At 44.8% G+C, this 18,879-nt stretch overlaps 1 protein-coding gene across 2 annotated transcripts in view; it reads left to right on the top strand.

Annotated features, from left to right (window-relative positions):
* Nucleotides 1-16,944, top strand: part of LOC140388193 (E3 ubiquitin-protein ligase Hakai-like) — a 95,453-nt gene extending 78,509 nt beyond the window's left edge. For both annotated transcript variants that reach the window (XM_072471965.1, XM_072471966.1), the window contains one exon: nucleotides 15,208-16,944. In XM_072471965.1, coding sequence (XP_072328066.1) covers nucleotides 15,208-16,249 — 1,042 coding nt within the window. In that variant the 3' untranslated portion in view covers nucleotides 16,250-16,944. The remainder of the gene's footprint in view (nucleotides 1-15,207) is intronic.
* The last annotated feature ends 1,935 nt before the right edge of the window (nucleotides 16,945-18,879 follow it).

Here is an 18,879-nt window from a genome sequence, read left to right as displayed (position 1 = left end):
CACACACAAAGAAATACTTGCATTTTTACACCACTTTTCATGACCACAGATGTCTCAAAGCACTGTACAGCCAATTAAGTACTTTTTGAAATGTAGTCACTATTGTGATATAGGAAAGGCAGCAGTAGCAAATTTGCAGTCCAAAAACTCCTACAAAGAGCAATGTGCTAATCGGCAGATAATCTGTTTTGTGAAGTTAATTGAGGGATAAAAATTGGCCAGGACACTGAGAATAATTCCCCTGCTCCTCTTCGAAATAGTGCCATGAGATCTTTTGCAACCACCCGAGCAGGAAGACGGGACATGTCAGTCCCCTTAAGCTACTTTGGGGGGTTGCAGGTTTCGGGGGGGGGGGTCAACCCAGGCCAATTTAAAAAGAGCAACTTGTAACTCACTCCCAGTGAGTTCTCCCAGTGAGCCAGAGAAGACGCAGCCAGGAGTGAGGCACAGCGATGGGTGAGCTTGGGAATTTGAAGTTGGGTGGGGAGGAGGTGCTTTTTATCCCTGATAAGTGATTGGTAAGTAGTTTTTCTTTTCATTTGTCTATTTAATTAATTATTTTTTTCCTTCGTTTTTTGGAATTGTAGTTGTAGAAGTTAACCTAAGGTTTAAGGCAGGAGATCCCAGACCCATGTGATGCTCCTCATGTGCGATGTGAAGCTCAGGGACATGTCCACTGACCCTGGCTCCTTCTCGTGCAAGACGTGTGTCCAGCTGCAGCTCCTGTTAGATTGCTTGATAGCTTTGGAGCTGTGGATGGACTCACTTTGGAGCATCCGCGATGCTGAGGGCGTTGTTTAGCGAGTTGGTCACACCACAGGTGAAAATTACTGAGGGAGATAGAAAATGAGTGACCAAAAGACAGAGCAAGAGTAGTAAGGTAGTGCAGGTCATCTCCCTGCAAAACAGGTATACCACTTTGGATACTGTTGAGGGAGTTGGCTCACCAGGGGAAGGCAGCAGCAGCCACGTTCATGGCACCGTGGCTGGCTCTGCTGTGCAGGAGGGCAGGAAGAAGAAGGCAGGGCTATAATGATAGGGGATTCGATCATAAGTGGAATAGACAGGCGGTTCTGCGGATGCAATCGAGACTCCAGGATGGTATGTTGCCTCCCTGGTGCAAGGGTCAAGGATGTCTCGGGGTGGCTGCAGGACATTCTGGGGGGGGAGGATGCACAGCCAGCTGTTGTGGTGCACATAGGCACCAACGATATAGGTAAAAAACGGGATACGGTTCTACAAGCTGAATTCAGGGAGTTAGGAGTTGAACTAAAAAGTAGGATCTCAAAAGGTAGTTGTCTCAGGATTGCTACCAGTGCCACGAGCTAGTCAGAGTAGGAATGTCAGGATAGATAGGATGAATGTGTGGCTCGAGAGATGGTGCAAGAGGAAGGGATTCAAATTCCTGGGGCATTGGAACCGGTTCTGGGGGAGGTGGCACCAATACAAACCAGATGGTCTGCACCCGGGCAGGCATGGAAGTCCTGGGGGGGGGGGGTTGCTAGTGCTGTTGGGGGAGGGTTTAAACTAATGTGGCAGGGGGGTGGGTACAGATGCAGGAAGTCGGAGGGAAGTAAAATGGGGCCAGAAACAAAAAGCAGTGAGGGGGAAAGTGTAAGGCAGAGAAGCCATAGTCAAAAATCAAAAAGGGCCACAGTACAGGGTACAGTGACTGAGGAGAGTGTGAAAAGGGAGGTGGCCAATGCAGGATTGAGGGTGTTGTACCCAAATACACGCAGTATATGGAACAAGGTAAATGAGCTTATTGCACACATTGAAATTGGCCGGTATGATGTTATGGGCATCACAGAGACTTGGCTGCAAGGGGATCAGGGCTGGGACCTAAATATCCAAGGATATGTGTCCTATTGAAAGGACAGGCAGATGGGCAAAGGGCCGGGGTTGCATCGTTTGTAAGAAATGTAATTAAATCGAGATCAAGGAGCAATACAGGATCAGAAGGCATAGAATCTCTGTGGGTAGAGTTGAAGAATCGCAAAGGTAAAACGACCCTGATGGGAATTATGTACAGGCCCCCTAGCAGTAGTTAGGGTATGGGGCAGAAAACAAATCAGGAGATAGAAAATGCATGTAAAAAAGGCAATAATACAATAATCATGGGGGACATCAATATGCAGGTGGACTGGGAAAATCTGGTTGGTAGTGGATTCCAAGAAAAGGAATTTGTGAAATGTCGAAGAGATGTTTTTTTCGAGCAACTTGTGACAGAGCCTACTAGGGGACAGGCAATTCTGGATTTGGTGATGTGTGGAATATAAGGAAAGTAGGAAGGAACTTAAGCAAGGAGTCAGGAGGGCTAGAAGGGGTCACGAAAAGTCATTGGCAAATAGGGTTAAGGAAAATCCCAAGGCTTTTTACACGTACATAAAAAGCAAGAGGGTAGCCAGGGAAAGGGTTGGCCCACTGAAGGATAGGCAAGGGAATCTATGTGTGGAGCCAGAGGAAATGGGCGAGGTACTAAATGAATACTTTGCATCAGTATTCACCAAAGAGAAGGAATTGGTAGATGTTGAGTCTGGAGAAGGGGGTGTAGATAGCCTGGGTCACATTGTGATCCAAAAAGACGAGGTGTTGGGTGTCTTAAAAAATATTAAGGTAGATAAGTCCCCAGGGCCTGATGTGATCTACCCCAGAATACTGAAGGAGGCTGGAGAGGAAATTGCTGAGGCCTTGACATAAATCTTTGGATCCTCGCTGTCTTCAGGGGATGCCCCGGAGGACTGGAGAATAGCCAATGTTGTTCCTCTGTTTAAGAAGGGTAGCAAGGATAATCCCGGGAACTACAGGCCGGTGAGCCTTACTTCAGTGGTAGGGAAATTACTGGAGAGAATTCTTCGAGACAGGATCTACTCCCATTTGGAAGCAAATGGACGTATTAGTGAGAGGCAGCACGGTTTTGTGAAGGGGAGGTCGTGTCTCACTAACTTGATAGAGTTTTTCTAGGAGGTCACTAAGATGATTGATGCAGGTAGGGCAGTAGATGTTGTCTATATGGACTTCAGTAAGGCCTTTGACAAGGTCCCTCATGGTAGACTAGTACAAAAGGTGAAGTCACACAGGATCAGGGGTGAGCTGGCAAGGTGGATACAGAACTGGCTAGGCCATAGAAGGCAGAGAGTAGCAATGGAGGGATGCTTTTCTAATTGGAGGGCTGTGACCAGTGGTGTTCCACAGGGATCAGTGCTGGGACCTTTGCTCTTTGTAGTATATATAAATGATTTGGAGGAAAATGTAACTGGTCTGATTAGTAAGTTTGCAGATGACACAAAGGTTGGTGGAATTGCGGATAGCGATGAGGACTGTCGGAGGATACAGCAGGATTTAGATTGTCTGGAGACTTGGGCGGAGAGATGGCAGATGGAGTTTAATCCGGACAAATGTGAGGTAATGCATTTTGGAAGGTCTCATGCAGGTAGGGAATATACAGTGAATGGTAGAACCCTCAAGAGTATTGAAAGTCAAAGAGATCTAGGAGTACAGGTCCACAGGTCATTGAAAGGGGCAACACAGGTGGAGAAGGTAGTCAAGAAGGCATACGGCATGCTTGCCTTCATTGGCCGGGGCATTGAGTATAAGAATTGGCAAGTCATGTTGCAGCTGTATAGAACCTTAGTTAGGCCACACTTGGAGTATAGTGTTCAATTCTGGTCGCCACACTACCAGAAGGATTTGGAGGCTTTAGAGAGGGTGCAGAAGAGATTTACCAGAATGTTGCCTGGTATGGAGGGTATTAGCTATGAGGAGCGATTGAATAAACTCGGTTTGTTCTCACTGGAACGAAGGAGGTTGAGGGGAGACCTGATAGAGGTATACAAAATTATGAGGGGCATAGACAGAGTGGATAGTCAGAGGCTTTTCCCCAGGGTAGAGGGGTCAATTACTAGGGGGCATTGGTTTAAGGTGAGAGGGGCAAGGTTTAGAGTAGATGTACGAGGCAAGTTTTTTACGCAGAGGGTAGTGGGTGCCTGGAACTCGCTACCGGAGGAGGTAGTGGAAGCAGGGACGATAGGGACATTTAAGGGGCATCTTGACAAATATATGAATAGGATGGGAATAGAAGGATACGGACCCAGGAAGTGTAGAAGATTGTAGTTTAGTCGGGCAGCATGGTCGGCACGGGCTTGGAGGGCCGAAGGGCCTGTTCCTGTGCTGTACATTTCTTTGTTCTTTGTTTGTAATGAGGCAGACTTGATTAGGGAACTTAAGGTGAAGGAACCCTTAGGGAGCAGTGACCATAATATGATAGAATTTACCCTGCAGTTTGAGAGGGAGAAGCTGCAATCAGATGTAACGGTATTACAATTAAATAAGGGTAACTACAAAGACATGAGGGAGGAGCTGGCCAGAGTTGATTGGAAAAAGAGCCTAGCAGGGAAGACAGTGGAACATCAATGGCAGGGGTTTTTTGGGGGTTATTAGGGAGGCACAACAGAAATTCATCCCAAGGAGGAGGAAACATGCTAAGGGGAGGACAAGGCTGACAAGGGATGTCAAGGACAGCATAAAAGCTAAAGAAAAAGCATACAAAGTGGCGAGGATTAGTGGGAAGCTAGAGGATTGGGAAGCCTTTAAAAGCGACCAGAGGACAACTAAAAAAAGCAATAAGGGGGGAGAAGATGAAGTATGAGCGCAAACTAGCTAGTAATATAAAGGAAGATGGGAAGAGTTGTTTCAATATATAAAAGGTGAGAGGCAAAAATAGACATTGGAACACTGGAAAATGTCACTGGAGAAGTAATAATAGGAAACAAAGAAATGGCAGATGAACTGAATAGTTACTTTGCATCAGTCTTCACGGTGGAATTCACCAGTGGGATGCCAGAGCTCCAGGAGAACCAGGGGGCAGAGATGAGTGCAGTGACCATTATTAAGGAGAAGGTTCTGGGGAAACTGAAGGTGCATAAGTCACCTGGACCGGATGGACAACACCCCAGGGTCCTAAAAGAGATAGCTGAGGAAAATGTGGAGGCATTAGTGATGATCTTTCAGGAATCACTGGAGGCAGGAAGGGTCCCAGAAGACTGGAAAGTGGCTAATGTAACACCCCTGTTTAAGACTGGAGGGAGGCAGAAGATGGGAAATTATAGGCTGGTTAGCCTGACTTTGGTCATTGGTAAGATTTTAGAGTCTGTTATTAAAGATGAGATCGCAAAGTACTTTGAAGTGCAAGGTAAAATAGGACCTGAGTCAGCACAGCTTTGACAAAGTGAGGTTGTGTCTGAAAAATCTGTTAGAGTTCTTTGAGGAGGTAACAAGAAAGTTAGACAAAGTAGAACCAGTGGACGTGATGATCTGGAAGAAGGAACTGAAGGCACTGTTGCTAAGTTTGCAGATGATACAAAGATCTCTAGAGGGACAGGTAGTATTGAGGAAGCAAGGGGGCTGCAGAAGGATTTGGACAAGCTAGGAGAGTGGGCAATGAAGTGGCAAATGAAATACAATGTGGTAAAGTGTGAGGTTATGCACTTTGGAAGGAGGAATTTAGGCATAGACTATTTTCTAAATGGGGAAATGCTTAGTAAATCAGAAGCACAAAGGGACTTGGGAGTCCTTGTTCACAATTCTCTTAAAGTTAATGTGCAGATTCAGTCGGCAGTTAAGAAGGCAAATGCAATGTTCGCATTCATGTCAAGAGGGCTAGAGTACAGGACCAGGGATGTACTTCTGAGGCTGTATAAAGCTCTGGTCAGACCCCATTTGGAGTATTGTGAGCAATTTTGGGCCCCGTATCTAAGGAAGGATGTGCTGGCCTTGGAAAGGGTCCAAAGGAGATTCACAAAAATGATGCCTGGAATGAAGAACTTGTCATATGAGGAACGGTTGAGGACTCTGGGTCTGTACTCGTTGGAGTTTGGGAGTTTGGAAGGAGGAGGGGGGATCTTATTGAAACTTACAGGATACTGCGGGGCCTGGATAGAGTGGACGTGGAGAGGATGTTTCCACTTGTAGGAAAAACTAGAACTAGAGAACACCATCTCAGATTAAAGGGACAATCCTTTAAAACTGAGATGGGGAATTTCTTCAGCCAGACGGTGGTTAATCTGTTGAACTCTTTACCGCAGAAGGCTGTGAAGGCCAAATCATTGAGTGTCTTTAAGACAGAGTTATAGGTTCTTAATTAATAAGGGGATCAGGGGTTATGGGGAGAAAGCAGGAGAATGGGGATGAGAAAATATCAACCATGATTGAATGGCAGAGCAGACTCGATGGGCCGAGTGGCCTAATTCTGATCCGATGTCTTATGGTCTTATGGATGTCTCTTCCAAAAGACACTGCGTCCCAACTGTGAATGCTCCCTCAGTATTGCACTGGAGTGTCGTCTTTGATTTTTCTGCTCAACCCTAAACTGGGAGTAGAAGCCGGAACATTGTGATTTGGCCAGATGTGCTACCAACTGTGCCATGGCTGACATTCGGAATTTGGCACAGCTGTTACCTGTTATCCGGGGCACCCAACAAAAAATATGGGTACAACAATATGCAGAGTAGTGTTGCAGTGAATTCAATAGCTTTCTTATCGCAGTCATCCTAAGAGTTGGAGTGGTGGGGCTATTATAGCAGAACAATGCCAGCAGCGTGGGGCGGGTTCAATTCCCGTACTGGCCTCCCTGAACAGTGGCGACTAGGGGCTTTTCACTGTAACTTCATTGAAGCCTACTTGTGACAATTAGTGATTATTATTCTTATATCACTAACTCTCTGATTCATGTTCCCTCTCTGATTCATGTTCCCATCTAGTGAGGCTCCACAAATTTACTTAATTTGCTTCTGCATTCTGCAGTATTTTTTCAATTGTAAATTGGAATTGTTTTGTACTTCTGCCAATTGTGCAATTAATGAAAAGTGCCACAAATGTTGGAGCATTTCTGATTTTAGGGCATAGAAATCATCTATCTGATCTATTGTGCCAACTCTAGACCAAAGCAATCCAAAAGCCATCCCACTGTCTCATTTTCTAAATGGCTTAGTTTCAATCCAAAATTCTTTCCAGCGTCCCGTGATCTCTTCATAGCCCTGTATCTTCCTTTGCTTTTAAATATTTATCCAACTTTTCCCTTAAATTGCAGTGATCTTCACTTTAAACATTCCCTGATGCAAACATTTCACTTTCCAGTCATCTACTGTGCAAATAAATTTCTCCCAAACTCTCCATTTTCTTGTTGATGTATTTTAAATTGATGACCCTCTGTCAACAAATACCACACCAGAGGTTATCGTCTATACTTGGCCCCATGAGTTCCCTCCATAATTTAACACCCCTCTGTTAAATCTCCTCTTGGTCTTCTCTGCAACTGGATCCTGCTTTCCTGAAAGTTCAGCCTTGGTGTTTTCATCTGAATCCCATATCATACAAGCAAAGGGCTGGAATAGATACTTGATCGGGAACATTTGTCTCATACAGTGATGCTGCAACTTGGACAAATCATGACCCTGACATGGGATAAAAGCAGACCATTATATAATTGAGAACTCTGTGAAATTCCTCTTCACCCCCCCCCACAGACAATTAAACAACTCACGCGACACCACGGTGACTGGGGATACACTTATGACATAGTGTCATGTTGGTCATACTGGGGAACTCTTTACTTCATAATGTGCAGCAATCCCCACTCATTAAACAACTTGCTCCATTTACTCTGGAAGGAATTACTTTGTAGCATCTAACCTTAACCTAGTTCTATGCTTACATAAGATATAAGCTTGTCCTCTGATCCCCCTAACCAATCAACAGATATGATCTTCACATTATTTTGAAGATGTGAATTAAGGAGCCCCAAAATCCTTTTCTCAAATGAAACGCTGCAAATGACTGATGAAGGGGATGAATGTATGGCTGCTAAATTTGCTTAGACACAAACATAGGTAAGAAAGTAAGTTGTAAAGAAGACATGAGTCTGCAAAGGGAAAAAGAGGGTTAATTGAGTGGGCAAACATTTGGCAAATGGAATTTAATGTGGGAAAATGTGAACTTGTCCACTTTGACAGGAAGAATCGAAAAGCAGCAGATGAATTAAATGGGACGACATTGCAGAACTCTGGGGTACAGAGGGATCTGGGTGTTCTGATGCACAAATCACAGGCAGTTAGTACAGGTACAGCAAGTGATTAGGAAGGAAAATGGAATGTTGGTGTTTATTGCAAGGGGAATGGAATAAAAAGGAAGGATGTTTTGCTACATTTGTACATGGTGTTGGTGAGACCACATCTAGAGCAGTGTGTATAGTTTTGGTCTCCTTATTTAAAAAAGGATATAAATGCGTTGGAAACAATTCAAAGCAGATTCACTCAGTTGAGAGCTGGGATGGGGGAGTTATCTTACATGGAAAGGTTAGACAGATTGGGCCTTTATGCATTACAATTTGGAAGAATGAGAAGTGGTCTTATTTGTTGAGGTGGATGCTATTTCACCCTGTGGGAGAAACTGGAACTGGTGGACACTTTTTAAATAAAAAGTTGCCATTTAAGAGGGAGATTTTTTCTGAAGATTGTGAGCCCTTGGAACTTTGGAGAGCCGTGCAGGCAGAAGTGGGTAGATTCTTAACTAACAAGAGAGTCAAATGTTATTGGAGGTAGGCGGCATGTGGACTTGTGGCCGCAGTCAGATCAACCATGATCTTATTGAATGGTGGGGCAGGCTTTGGGGACCAAATGCCCTATTCATAATTTGTATGTTTGTATGTAGTTCTTTAAACCTTTCAATTTGGGATTAATCTGCTGGGTTTTGCCTGAGCCTTTTCTGTTATTATTAATAATCACCTGGGGGGAGGAAGCCTTGGGGTGTGGAGAATAATTGGGCCAGGTCTTGGGAAAGAGGGTCAGTTGGGTCAACGCAAATTACTGCGGATGCTGGAATCTGAAACAAAAGAGAAAATGCTGGAAAATCTCAGCAGGTCTGGCAGCATCTGGAGGGAGAGAAAAGAGCTAACGTTTCAAGTCCGATGACTTTTTAAGAGACAGTTTATTTTGTCTTGCAGAACGATTGCAATAGTTCCCCAACACTGAAGTCAGAGACTGGCCTATAATTTTCTGGTCTCTCCTGTCGCACCGTTCTTTAAATAACCTCTGCAGAACCCCAGTCATCCAGTACCTCACCTGTGTGTAGTGTGGATTGGAAAATGATCCTCTGAGATCTGCTATTTCCTCTGGCTTCCTTTAACAGCCTGGGATAAAGTCCGTCCAGCCCTGATGACTTATCTATCTTCAGGGATGCCAGTCCCGCCAGTACTTCCTCTCACTTTGCTTATTGTATCTAATATTTGACATTCCTTTACCTTTACTGCTATTTTATTTTCCTATTCTCTCTGCCATTCTTGTTTTCTTCGCTTCCTTTTTCGTATCATGGTATTTGGCCTAGTTCTTGCTTGAAATATTTGCCTAACATGCATTATAATATCTTTATCACAAGTATGCTTACAATGAAGTTACTGCAATGAAGTTACTGTGAAAAGTCGCCACATTCCGGCGCCTGTTCGGGTACACAGAGGGAGAATGTCCAAATTATACGCCCTCTTTTTATCCCTTGTCATCCAAGGAGTCTTGGATTTGACTCTGTGACCTTGCGCCCTTGTTGGAGTATCCTGTACCTAAGAAACATCTCCTCCTTCAAGATTACCCATTGACACGTTATCAATTTTCTGTCAGTCTTTGAACCTTTGCTAGTTTCTCATCACATTGAAGCCAATGTTCTAATATAATAATCACCTGGGGGGAAAGGGGGGGTGCAATACTTACCTTGCCGCTCCCTGGGGAACCACTTGAATGATTCATGTCTTTATATACCAGTTGTAGTCAGGTGAGGGAGGGCAGAATCCTGTGGTGGGGGAGTGGTTAATTAATTAAAATGTGTTTTAATGTGGTTTACATGATTAAATTACAATGAGGTTCTTGCCCTTTGAGTGGGAACCTTACTACATCACTATGAGGGGCATGGGAAGACGAAAAATGAGGTGAGAATCTCATCTCCCGGCACTAGTGAAACTTTGCGCTACATTGCCCTTTGTGCTCGCGGCGGGCACAAAATCACCCACCTTTGGTGTTACGGATATCTGGTAAGCTCTCAACCGTGGCTAAGAGACTGGACGAGATGCCGTAACTTTAAGTTTTAATGCAGTGAGGAAAGATCAATTCATTCCAGGAGTGATAATGTAAGAATTAGGGCTTGGTTATTTTAGAAACAAACTTTATATTACAACAACTGACAGGCCAAGGCAATACTTGCATTTACGAAGCAATTTTCCTTTTATTAGGGTCATTGGTTCAGCACCCTTTCCAAGCCTGCCTCAGTGGCAACTTTCATGGTTGATTTCCACAGCCATCTCTCTGTAACTGGTCAAAACAGCACCTCCCCTCACTCCCTCTCTTTCCACTCCCCCCTCTCTCTCGCTCCCACTCCCCTCAAACAAAGGTTCTCCCCTGAGGCGGCCAGACCTGAATCCATTATCGTTACCTTGGTTGTCTGATTTACCCCCCCCCCCCCTCTACCAAAGGACAGAGCTATGCCAATTATATGCAACTAACCTTCCATTGACAGACAAATAGGTCATCAGACTTTGAAATGGGCTAATGGCTGGTCAAACAAGGCTACCCCAAATGACAATGGATCTTGAGTAGATCATCCTGGCTGACCCGTGGCATCCTGTGATTTCCCACTCACGAGGTTAAGTCTTAATGGGACATGGTAACTCTGGCTTTGGGAGTATCCCTCTGACTTTGCTATAAGTGGTCTTTTCCCTCAGTCTGTTTAACTCCTAAATTGCCTTCTGCATCTTTGACCCCATTTCTGGACCCAAGTTTCTAATATCTCCCTATCATAACATTTGTCTGCAGGTACTATTCCCTTGGGACTGGTTTAGCACAGGGCTAAAGAGCTGGCTTTTAAATCAGACCAAGGCAGGCCAGCAGCACGGTTCAATTCCCGTACCCGCCTCCCCGAACAGGCGCCGGAATGTGGCGACTAGGAGCTTTCCACAGTAACTTCATTTGAAGCCTACTTGTGACAATAAGCGATTTTCATTTCATTTCCTTTCATTTCTCCAGTACTGCATTATATTAGCACTGTCACGATTTGCACCTTATTCCATCTTTTTACTTCTGTTTGCTGGTTCCAATTCCCCAGTAGATTTAGTTTAAACCCTCCAAAATTCCCACAAGATGATTGGTCCCAGTTCTGTCCACCTGCACCTTTTGAACTGGTGTCCAATGCCCCAAGTGACTCAAGCCCTCCTTCCTGCACCGTCAAGCCATACATTGATCCTCCCTATCCTTCCTCATTCTCATCAGTGTGTAACCCTGGGATTCGTCCAGAGATTTCCACCTTGAAGGCTCTACTTTTTAAACTTCCTTCCTAGCTCCTGAAATTCTGACTGTAGGACCTCAATATCTGCTCTCTGTATCTCGGTACTCGCTTGTTACCATAACTTGACTTATTCCCATTCCTCCTGCAAAATATTTTGAGTCTTCTCTGTAATGTCTTTTACCATGGCACCAGGTGCTAATGCACCAGGCGAGACTAATAGTCCCTAATAACGATTATTTCTATCCTCCGCAGTCTCTTGTCGATTGGCAACGTGATCTGATTCATACTTTCTGCATATGTGGTTCTTGAAGTCTCCATATGGTGCAGGAACTGAAAACTCACATCTGCTCATCCATGATCTAAAAAAAATTCTCTTCCCTCTTAGAATCTAGTTCATGCTTTATTTCAACTTAAACTGGCTCTGTTCTAATACTCTTATAGTACATTGAATTTACAGTGCAGAAGTAGGCCATTCGGCCCATCGAGTCTGCACCGGCTCTTGGAAAGAGCACCCTACCCAAGGTCAACACCGCCACCCTATCCGAATAACCCAGTAACCCCACCCAACACATAGAACATTACAGCGCAATACAGGCCCTTCGGCCCTCGATGTATCTCTGACATCTGTCCTATATCTATCTCGCCTCAATTATAGGCTTGATTCACTTCATGCTGTACTTGAGCAATTGAAATTTTTAATCTCCTATTCCTAGTTTAAACTGCTCAAAGAGAGTAAAAGAGAAATTTTCAGCAAGCGGTCACTTACCTTCCACCCTATCACATCACACTAGTTTTATTTTCTCTCTTTTAAAGCTCTAATTCTGACTCTTCATGACTTTCCACTAGCACTGTTCTCTCAAGCTCACTCTTTGGCTGATTAAAGAACAAATAAAAATACAGCACAGGCACTTGTCCTTCGGCTCTCCAAACCTGTGCCGACCATGCTGCCCGTCTAAACTAAAATCTTCTACACTTCCTGGGTCCATATCCCTTTATTCCCATCCTATTCATGTATTTGTCAAGTTGCCCCTTAAATGTCACTATCGTCTCTGCTTCCATCACCTCCTCCGGCAGCGCGTTCCAGGCACCCACTACCCTCTGTGTAAAACAACTTGCCTCGTACATCTCCTCTAAACCTTGCCCCTCGCACCTTAAACCTATGCCCCCTAGTAATTGACCTCACTACCCTGGGAAAAAGCCTCTGACTATCCACTCTGTCTATGCCCCTCATAATTTTGTAGACCTCTATCAGATCGCCCCTCAACCTCCGCCGTTCCAGTGAGAACAAACCGAGTTTATTCAACCGCTCCTCATAGCTAATGCCCTCCATACCAGGCAACATCCTGGTAAATCTCTTCTGCACCCTCTCTAAAGCCTCCACATCCTTCTGGTAGTGTGGCGACCAGAATTGAACACTATGCTCCAAGTGTGGCCTAACTAAGGTTCTACACAGCTGCAACATGACTTGCCAATTCTTATACTCAATGTCCCGGCCAATGAAGGCAAGCATGCCGTATGCCTTCTTGACTACCTTCTCCACCTGTGTTGCCCCTTTCAGTGACCTGTGGACCTGTACACCAAGATCTCTCTGACTGTCAATGCTCTTGAGGGTTCTACCACTGTATATTCACTGTATATTCCCTACCTGCATTAGACCTTCCAAATTGCATTACCTCACATTTGTCCGGATTAAACTCCCATCTGCCATCTCTCCGCCCAAGTCTCCAAACGATCTAAATCCTGCTGTATCCTCTGACAGTCCTCATCGCTATCCGCAATTCCACCAACCTTTGTGTTGTCTACAAACTTACTAATCAGACCAGTAACATTTTCCTCCAAATCATTTATATATACTATGAACAGCAAAGGTCCCAGCACTGATCCCTGCGGAACACCATTACTCACAGCCCTCCAATCAGAAAAGCACCCTTCCATTGCTACTCTCTGCCTTCCATGACCTAGCCAGTTCTGTATCCATCTTACCAGCTCACCCCTGATCCTGTGTGACTTCACCTTTTGTACAAGTCTGCCATGAGGGACCTTGTCAAAGGCCTTACTGAAGTCCATATAGACAACATCCACTGCCCTACCTGCATCAATCATCTTTCGGACCACTTTGAAAAACTTTATCAAGTTAGTGAGACACGACCTCCCCTTCACAAAACCGTGCTGCCTAACGCTAATACGTCCATTTGCTTCCAAATGGGAGTAGATCCTGTCTCGAAGAATTCTCTCCAGTAATTTCCCTACCACTGACGTAAGGCTCACCGGCCTGTAGTTCCCTGGATTATCCTTGCTACCCTTCTTAAACAAAGGAATAACATTGGCTATTCTCCAGTCCTCCGGGACATCACCTGAAGACAGTGAGGATCCAAAGATTTCTGTCAAGGCCTCAGCAATTTCCTCTCTAGCCTCCTTCAGTATTCTGGGGTAGACCCCATCAGGTCCTGGGGACATATCTACCTTAATGTTTTTCAAGACGCCCAACACCTCGTCTTTTCGGATCTCAATGTGACCAAGGCTATCTACACACCCCGCTCCAGACTCAACATCCACCAATTCCTTCTCTTTGGTGAATACTGATGCAAAGTATTCATTTAGTACCTCGCCCATTTCCTCTGGCTCTACACACAGATTCCCTTGCCGGTCCTTCATTGGGCCAACCCTTTCCCTGGCTACCCTCTTGCTTTTTATGTACGTGTAAAAAGCTTTGGGATTTTCCTTAACCCTATTTGCCAATGACTTTTCGTGAACCCTTTTAGCCCTCCTGACTCCTTGCTTAAGTTCCTTCCTACTTTCCTTATATTCCACACAGGCTTCGTCTGTTCCCAGCCTTCTAGCCCTGACAAGTGCCTCCTTTTTCTTTTTGACGAGGCCGACAATATCTCTTGTTATCCAAGATTCCCGAAACTTGCCGTATTTACCCTTCTTCCGCACAGGAACATTGCGGTCCTGAATTCCTTTCAACTGACATTTGAAAGCCTCCCACATGTCAGATGTTGATTTACCCTCAAACATCCGCCCCCAATCTAGGTTCTTCAGTTCCTGCCTAATATTGTTATATTAGCCTTCCCCCAATTTAGCACGTTCACCCTAGGACCACTCTTAGCCTTAAAACCTACTGAAATGTGGTCACTGTTCCAGAAATACTCCCCTACTGAAACTTCTACCACCTGGCTGGGCTCATTCCCCAATACCAGGTCCAGTACAGACCCTTCCCTAGTTGGACTATCTATATATTGTTTTAAGAAGCCCTCCTGGATGCTCCTTACAAACTCTGCCCCGTCCAAGCTCCTAGCACTAAGTGCCTCCCAGTCAATATTGGAGAAGTTGAAGTCTCCCATCGCAACAACCCTGTTGCTTTTACTCCTTTCCAAAATCTGTCTGCCAGTCTGCTCCTCTATCTCCCGCTGGCTGTTGGGACGCCTGTAGTAAACACCCAACATTGCGACTGCACCCTTCTTATTCCTGATCTCTACCCATATAGCCTTGCTGCCCTCTGAGATGTCCTCCCATAGTACAGCTGTGATATTCTCTCTAACCAATAGCGCAACTCCGCCACCCCTTTTACATCCCCCTCTATCCCGCCTGAAACATCTAAATCCTGGAACATTTAGCTGCCAATCCTGTCCTTCCCTCAACCAGATCTCTGTAATGGCAATAACATCATAGTTCCAAGTACTAATCCAAGCTCTTAAGTTCATCTGCCTTACCCGTTATACTTCTTGCATTAAAACATATGCACTTCAGGCCACCAGTCCCGCTGTATGATTATGTATAACAAGTTGATAATTCTGGCATAAATGATTAATAGTACAAATGGTTTGAGTTTTTGAAATGAAACATAATATAGGAATTGACCAACCCTATTTCCTTTTTATTCTTTAGGTGTAGTGACCCGGTTCAACGCATTGAGCAGTGCTTGCGGGGTTCACTCTTCATGTGTAGCATTGTCCAAGGCTGCAAACGGACCTACCTTTCCCAGAGAGACTTGCAGGCTCACATCAATCACCGGCACATGAGAACTGGTAAGGCTGTCATTAGGTCACAGCCAGAACCAATCCATTCTGCAATGGCACCACCAGCAGAAATTGCTGAGCGTTTTCTGATGCCACAAGAGAAGCACCATATTACGCATCTGCCTCCGAAGCAACATGCCATCTTGATGCCACCACCCCCTCTACAGCATGTGTCACACGATCACTACAGCCAGACACATGAGGATATTCGTCCACCGCCATCTGAGATGTCTCTTCCTCCACCACCTAGGTCAGTGAGTCAGGAAACGTTTCGTATTTCAACAGTGACCACAAGGAAACACAGTAATCTGATCACCGTTCCTATTCAAGATGATTCTTCAAGCACAGGCAATCGCGAGCCCCCAACTGCTGCACCTCATCATCATCCTGAATACCAGAACAATCCAGTAGTCTCTCACCCGCACCACATGCTGCCTCCACAGCAGCACTATGCTCCACCTCCTCCCCCACCCCCACCAATAAACCATCCCATGCAGCACCCAGCACAGACACCTGGCAACCCCCACATGGTGTACAATCAGGCTCCACCTCCTCCTCTGTCAGCAGCTCCACCACCAATCAACCCACCGCCAGGGCACATCTTGGCTCAAATGCCACCGTATATGAACCACCCTCCCCATGGGCCACCCCCTCCACAGCACAGTGGTCCACCTGTCAACACTCCTCCGCCTCCCCACCATTACTCTGCCTCCTCAATGCCGCAGTATACAGAAGACCAGGGAACTCTTAGTCCTCCTTTTACTCAGCCAGGAGGGCATAGTCCAGGTATTGGTGTTTGGCCTGCTCCCAGAGGCCCCCCTCCACCGAGGATTCAAGTTCCACCTCCACAGGCTCCACTGCCTGGGCCACATCACCCTGATCAAACACGCTATAGGCCATATTATCAGTAAGTTGTGGGATGGATTGAAGGAAAATATATTATAACCCTGTCGTGTAACTTTGCTTCTTCAGATGTAAATTTTTGGGGCAAGCCTGCTGAAAGGAATTGCAATGACAAAAGGTTAATTGGGATGGTTATGATGCAATAAATTATTAATACAGCACAAAACGGTTTGTTTATAAACAAAACTTGCCAATTGAGTTTTCATGCACAATTTATGCCTTTAAAGACTAGTTTTTCCCCCACTTTCATAATGTATATTGTACAATTTGCTCCTTGTGTGAAGAAGATCTCTGACTATCGGAGACAATCCTGTGAAGATTCAGCTGTGACTAAGAGTTAACCTCTCCAACTGCTCTCAGAGTAGAGAAACAAGTGACTACAACTGTTTTACCATTTAGAGAGCATATAGTTACAATATATTATAAATGCATATCTTACTGACCTTTAACTTGTTTGTACTTAACACTGTGATTAACATCTACAAAATGTTCTGTAAATAAATCCAGAAATGTAAGCAATTCAGTGCTGCAAAGTTATGTTCAGCTGACTGTAAACCTTTGAAAGTTGACAACAGTGGGTGGCAGTAAGATGAGTGCCACGTAACAAGTGATCAGGTTTGGTCAACAATTGTTTGTTTATTTCTGTTTGAAATGTATAATCTCCATGCATTAGAATATTAAAGTGATTGCTGGCTTTTCAGGGGTTTGCATTCTCTGTGTTGTGTAATATTGTGGCCTAAACCAATAATTTGCTTATTACCCCCGCCTCCCCCACCCACCGCCCCCCGGCAGCTTCTTTCAATGTTGAAAACATTTTTTAATTTACAAGAAAGGGTTAGAATAAATTTCAGAACAAGGTTACTGGCAATTCTTTTATTCTGTCCTCTTTTCAAATAAAATGACAGTATATATGAAATGATATCAGGAGTGAAAAAGGAAGGAAGTTTGTATCTACTTCATGAGTTATTTTTGGAAAGTACCAAAAGATAAATGAGGTACAGGAACAATGATCTCTATTTGAATGACGCTTGTCTTAATCAAATGAATCAACGGCCCAATTGGTTAATTGGGAAACATTTAACCATAATCCTGGTCTTTCACTACACATTTAATGCAGGAACTTACATGGCATCTTGTGTGTGGGTGGAAAGTTTAACATTTCATAGACAAAAATTATATTTTAGATGTACTTTACAATTATATGTTGCCTGACCATGTATTATTTCCATAGTAAATGTTGGAAAGCTCTTGAACTTACCATGGCTAGAATGAAGAGCTTTTAATCATCTGGTTGATGCTCAGAAACTCAGACCATGGTTGGAAATCTCCAAACCCAAGTCTGAGAAATCCAGCAATATTGGGTTGCATAGTGCCTATTTCTTCAACACTACGGGTGTTGCATCCAAAGCGCACTCCGATGTCCTCTTAGGAAGGAACAGGGAGCATGTCGCACAAGAATGCAAACTCAGTAGATCATGATGCAAATCAGCGGTGCTGTTTTGGACTCAAATGTTCCACTAACAGCCTCTCTTAACCTCACACAACTGAACTATGTTTAGCAGGAAGAATACCCCATCAGCACCATTTAAAGGCATCAGCAGCTACTTTCAGGTTAGTTATTGGCCTGTTGTTGATTTTGAAGCTGTTCTGCACAAAATGCTTGCCCCCAGACATGGATACTGCAATTTGCAATCCCTGAGACTAAGGCATGACGGAGAGAATAATCAAAGGTAACATGCAGGACAATACAAGTTGCTGGTAGGAGGAGAAAAGGACAAAGGGCTCTGTGATGGTGGATACATTGGTTGCAACCTTACAATTCCTCAGATTTTGCAAATGTCCCAATGAATTGGAAAGCTACAAATCTAACATTTCTATTCCAGATAGTGGGAGATATTTTGGGGGGCATTTTTCACACCTCATGTTTCTCTGCGGCGGGAGGCGGCCTGCCATTAGTCAGCAATATTGGGTTTCGTAGTGTCTATTTGCACGGTGACACAGTGGTTAACACTGCTGCCTCACAGCTCCAGGGACCCAGGTTCGATTCCCGGCTTGGGTCACTGTCTGTGTGGAGTTTGCACTATTCTCCCCGTGTCTGCGTGGGATTCCTCCAGGTGCTCCGGTTTGTGCCAATTAGGTTGCCAGGGGCTTAGACGGGGCGGAGTTTGTAAGGAGCATCTAGGAGGGCTTCTTAAAACAATATGTAGACAGTCCAACTAGGGAAGGGGCGGTACTGGACCTGGTATTGGGGAATGAGCCCGGCCAGGTGGTAGATGTTTCAGTAGGGGAGCATTTCGGTAACAGTGACCACAATTCAGTAAGTTTTAAAGTACTGGTGGACAAGGATAAGAGTGGTCCTACGATGAACGTCCTAAATTGGGGGAAGGCTAACTATAACAATATTAGGCGGGAACTGAAGAACATAAATTGGGGGCGGATGTTTGAGGGCAAATCAACATCTGACATGTGGGAGGCTTTCAAGTGTCAGTTGAAAGGAATTCAGGACCGGCATGTTCCTGTGAGGAAGAAGGATAAATACGGCAATTTTCAGGAACCTTGGATAACGAGAGATATTGTAGGCCTCGTCAAAAAGAAAAAGGAGGCATTTGTCAGGGCTAAATGGCTGGGAACAGACGAA

Source organism: Scyliorhinus torazame, chromosome 13 (genome assembly GCF_047496885.1).
Source record: "Scyliorhinus torazame isolate Kashiwa2021f chromosome 13, sScyTor2.1, whole genome shotgun sequence".
Lineage (NCBI taxonomy): Eukaryota > Metazoa > Chordata > Chondrichthyes > Carcharhiniformes > Scyliorhinidae > Scyliorhinus > Scyliorhinus torazame.
This window is presented reverse-complemented; position numbering and strand designations above follow the sequence as displayed.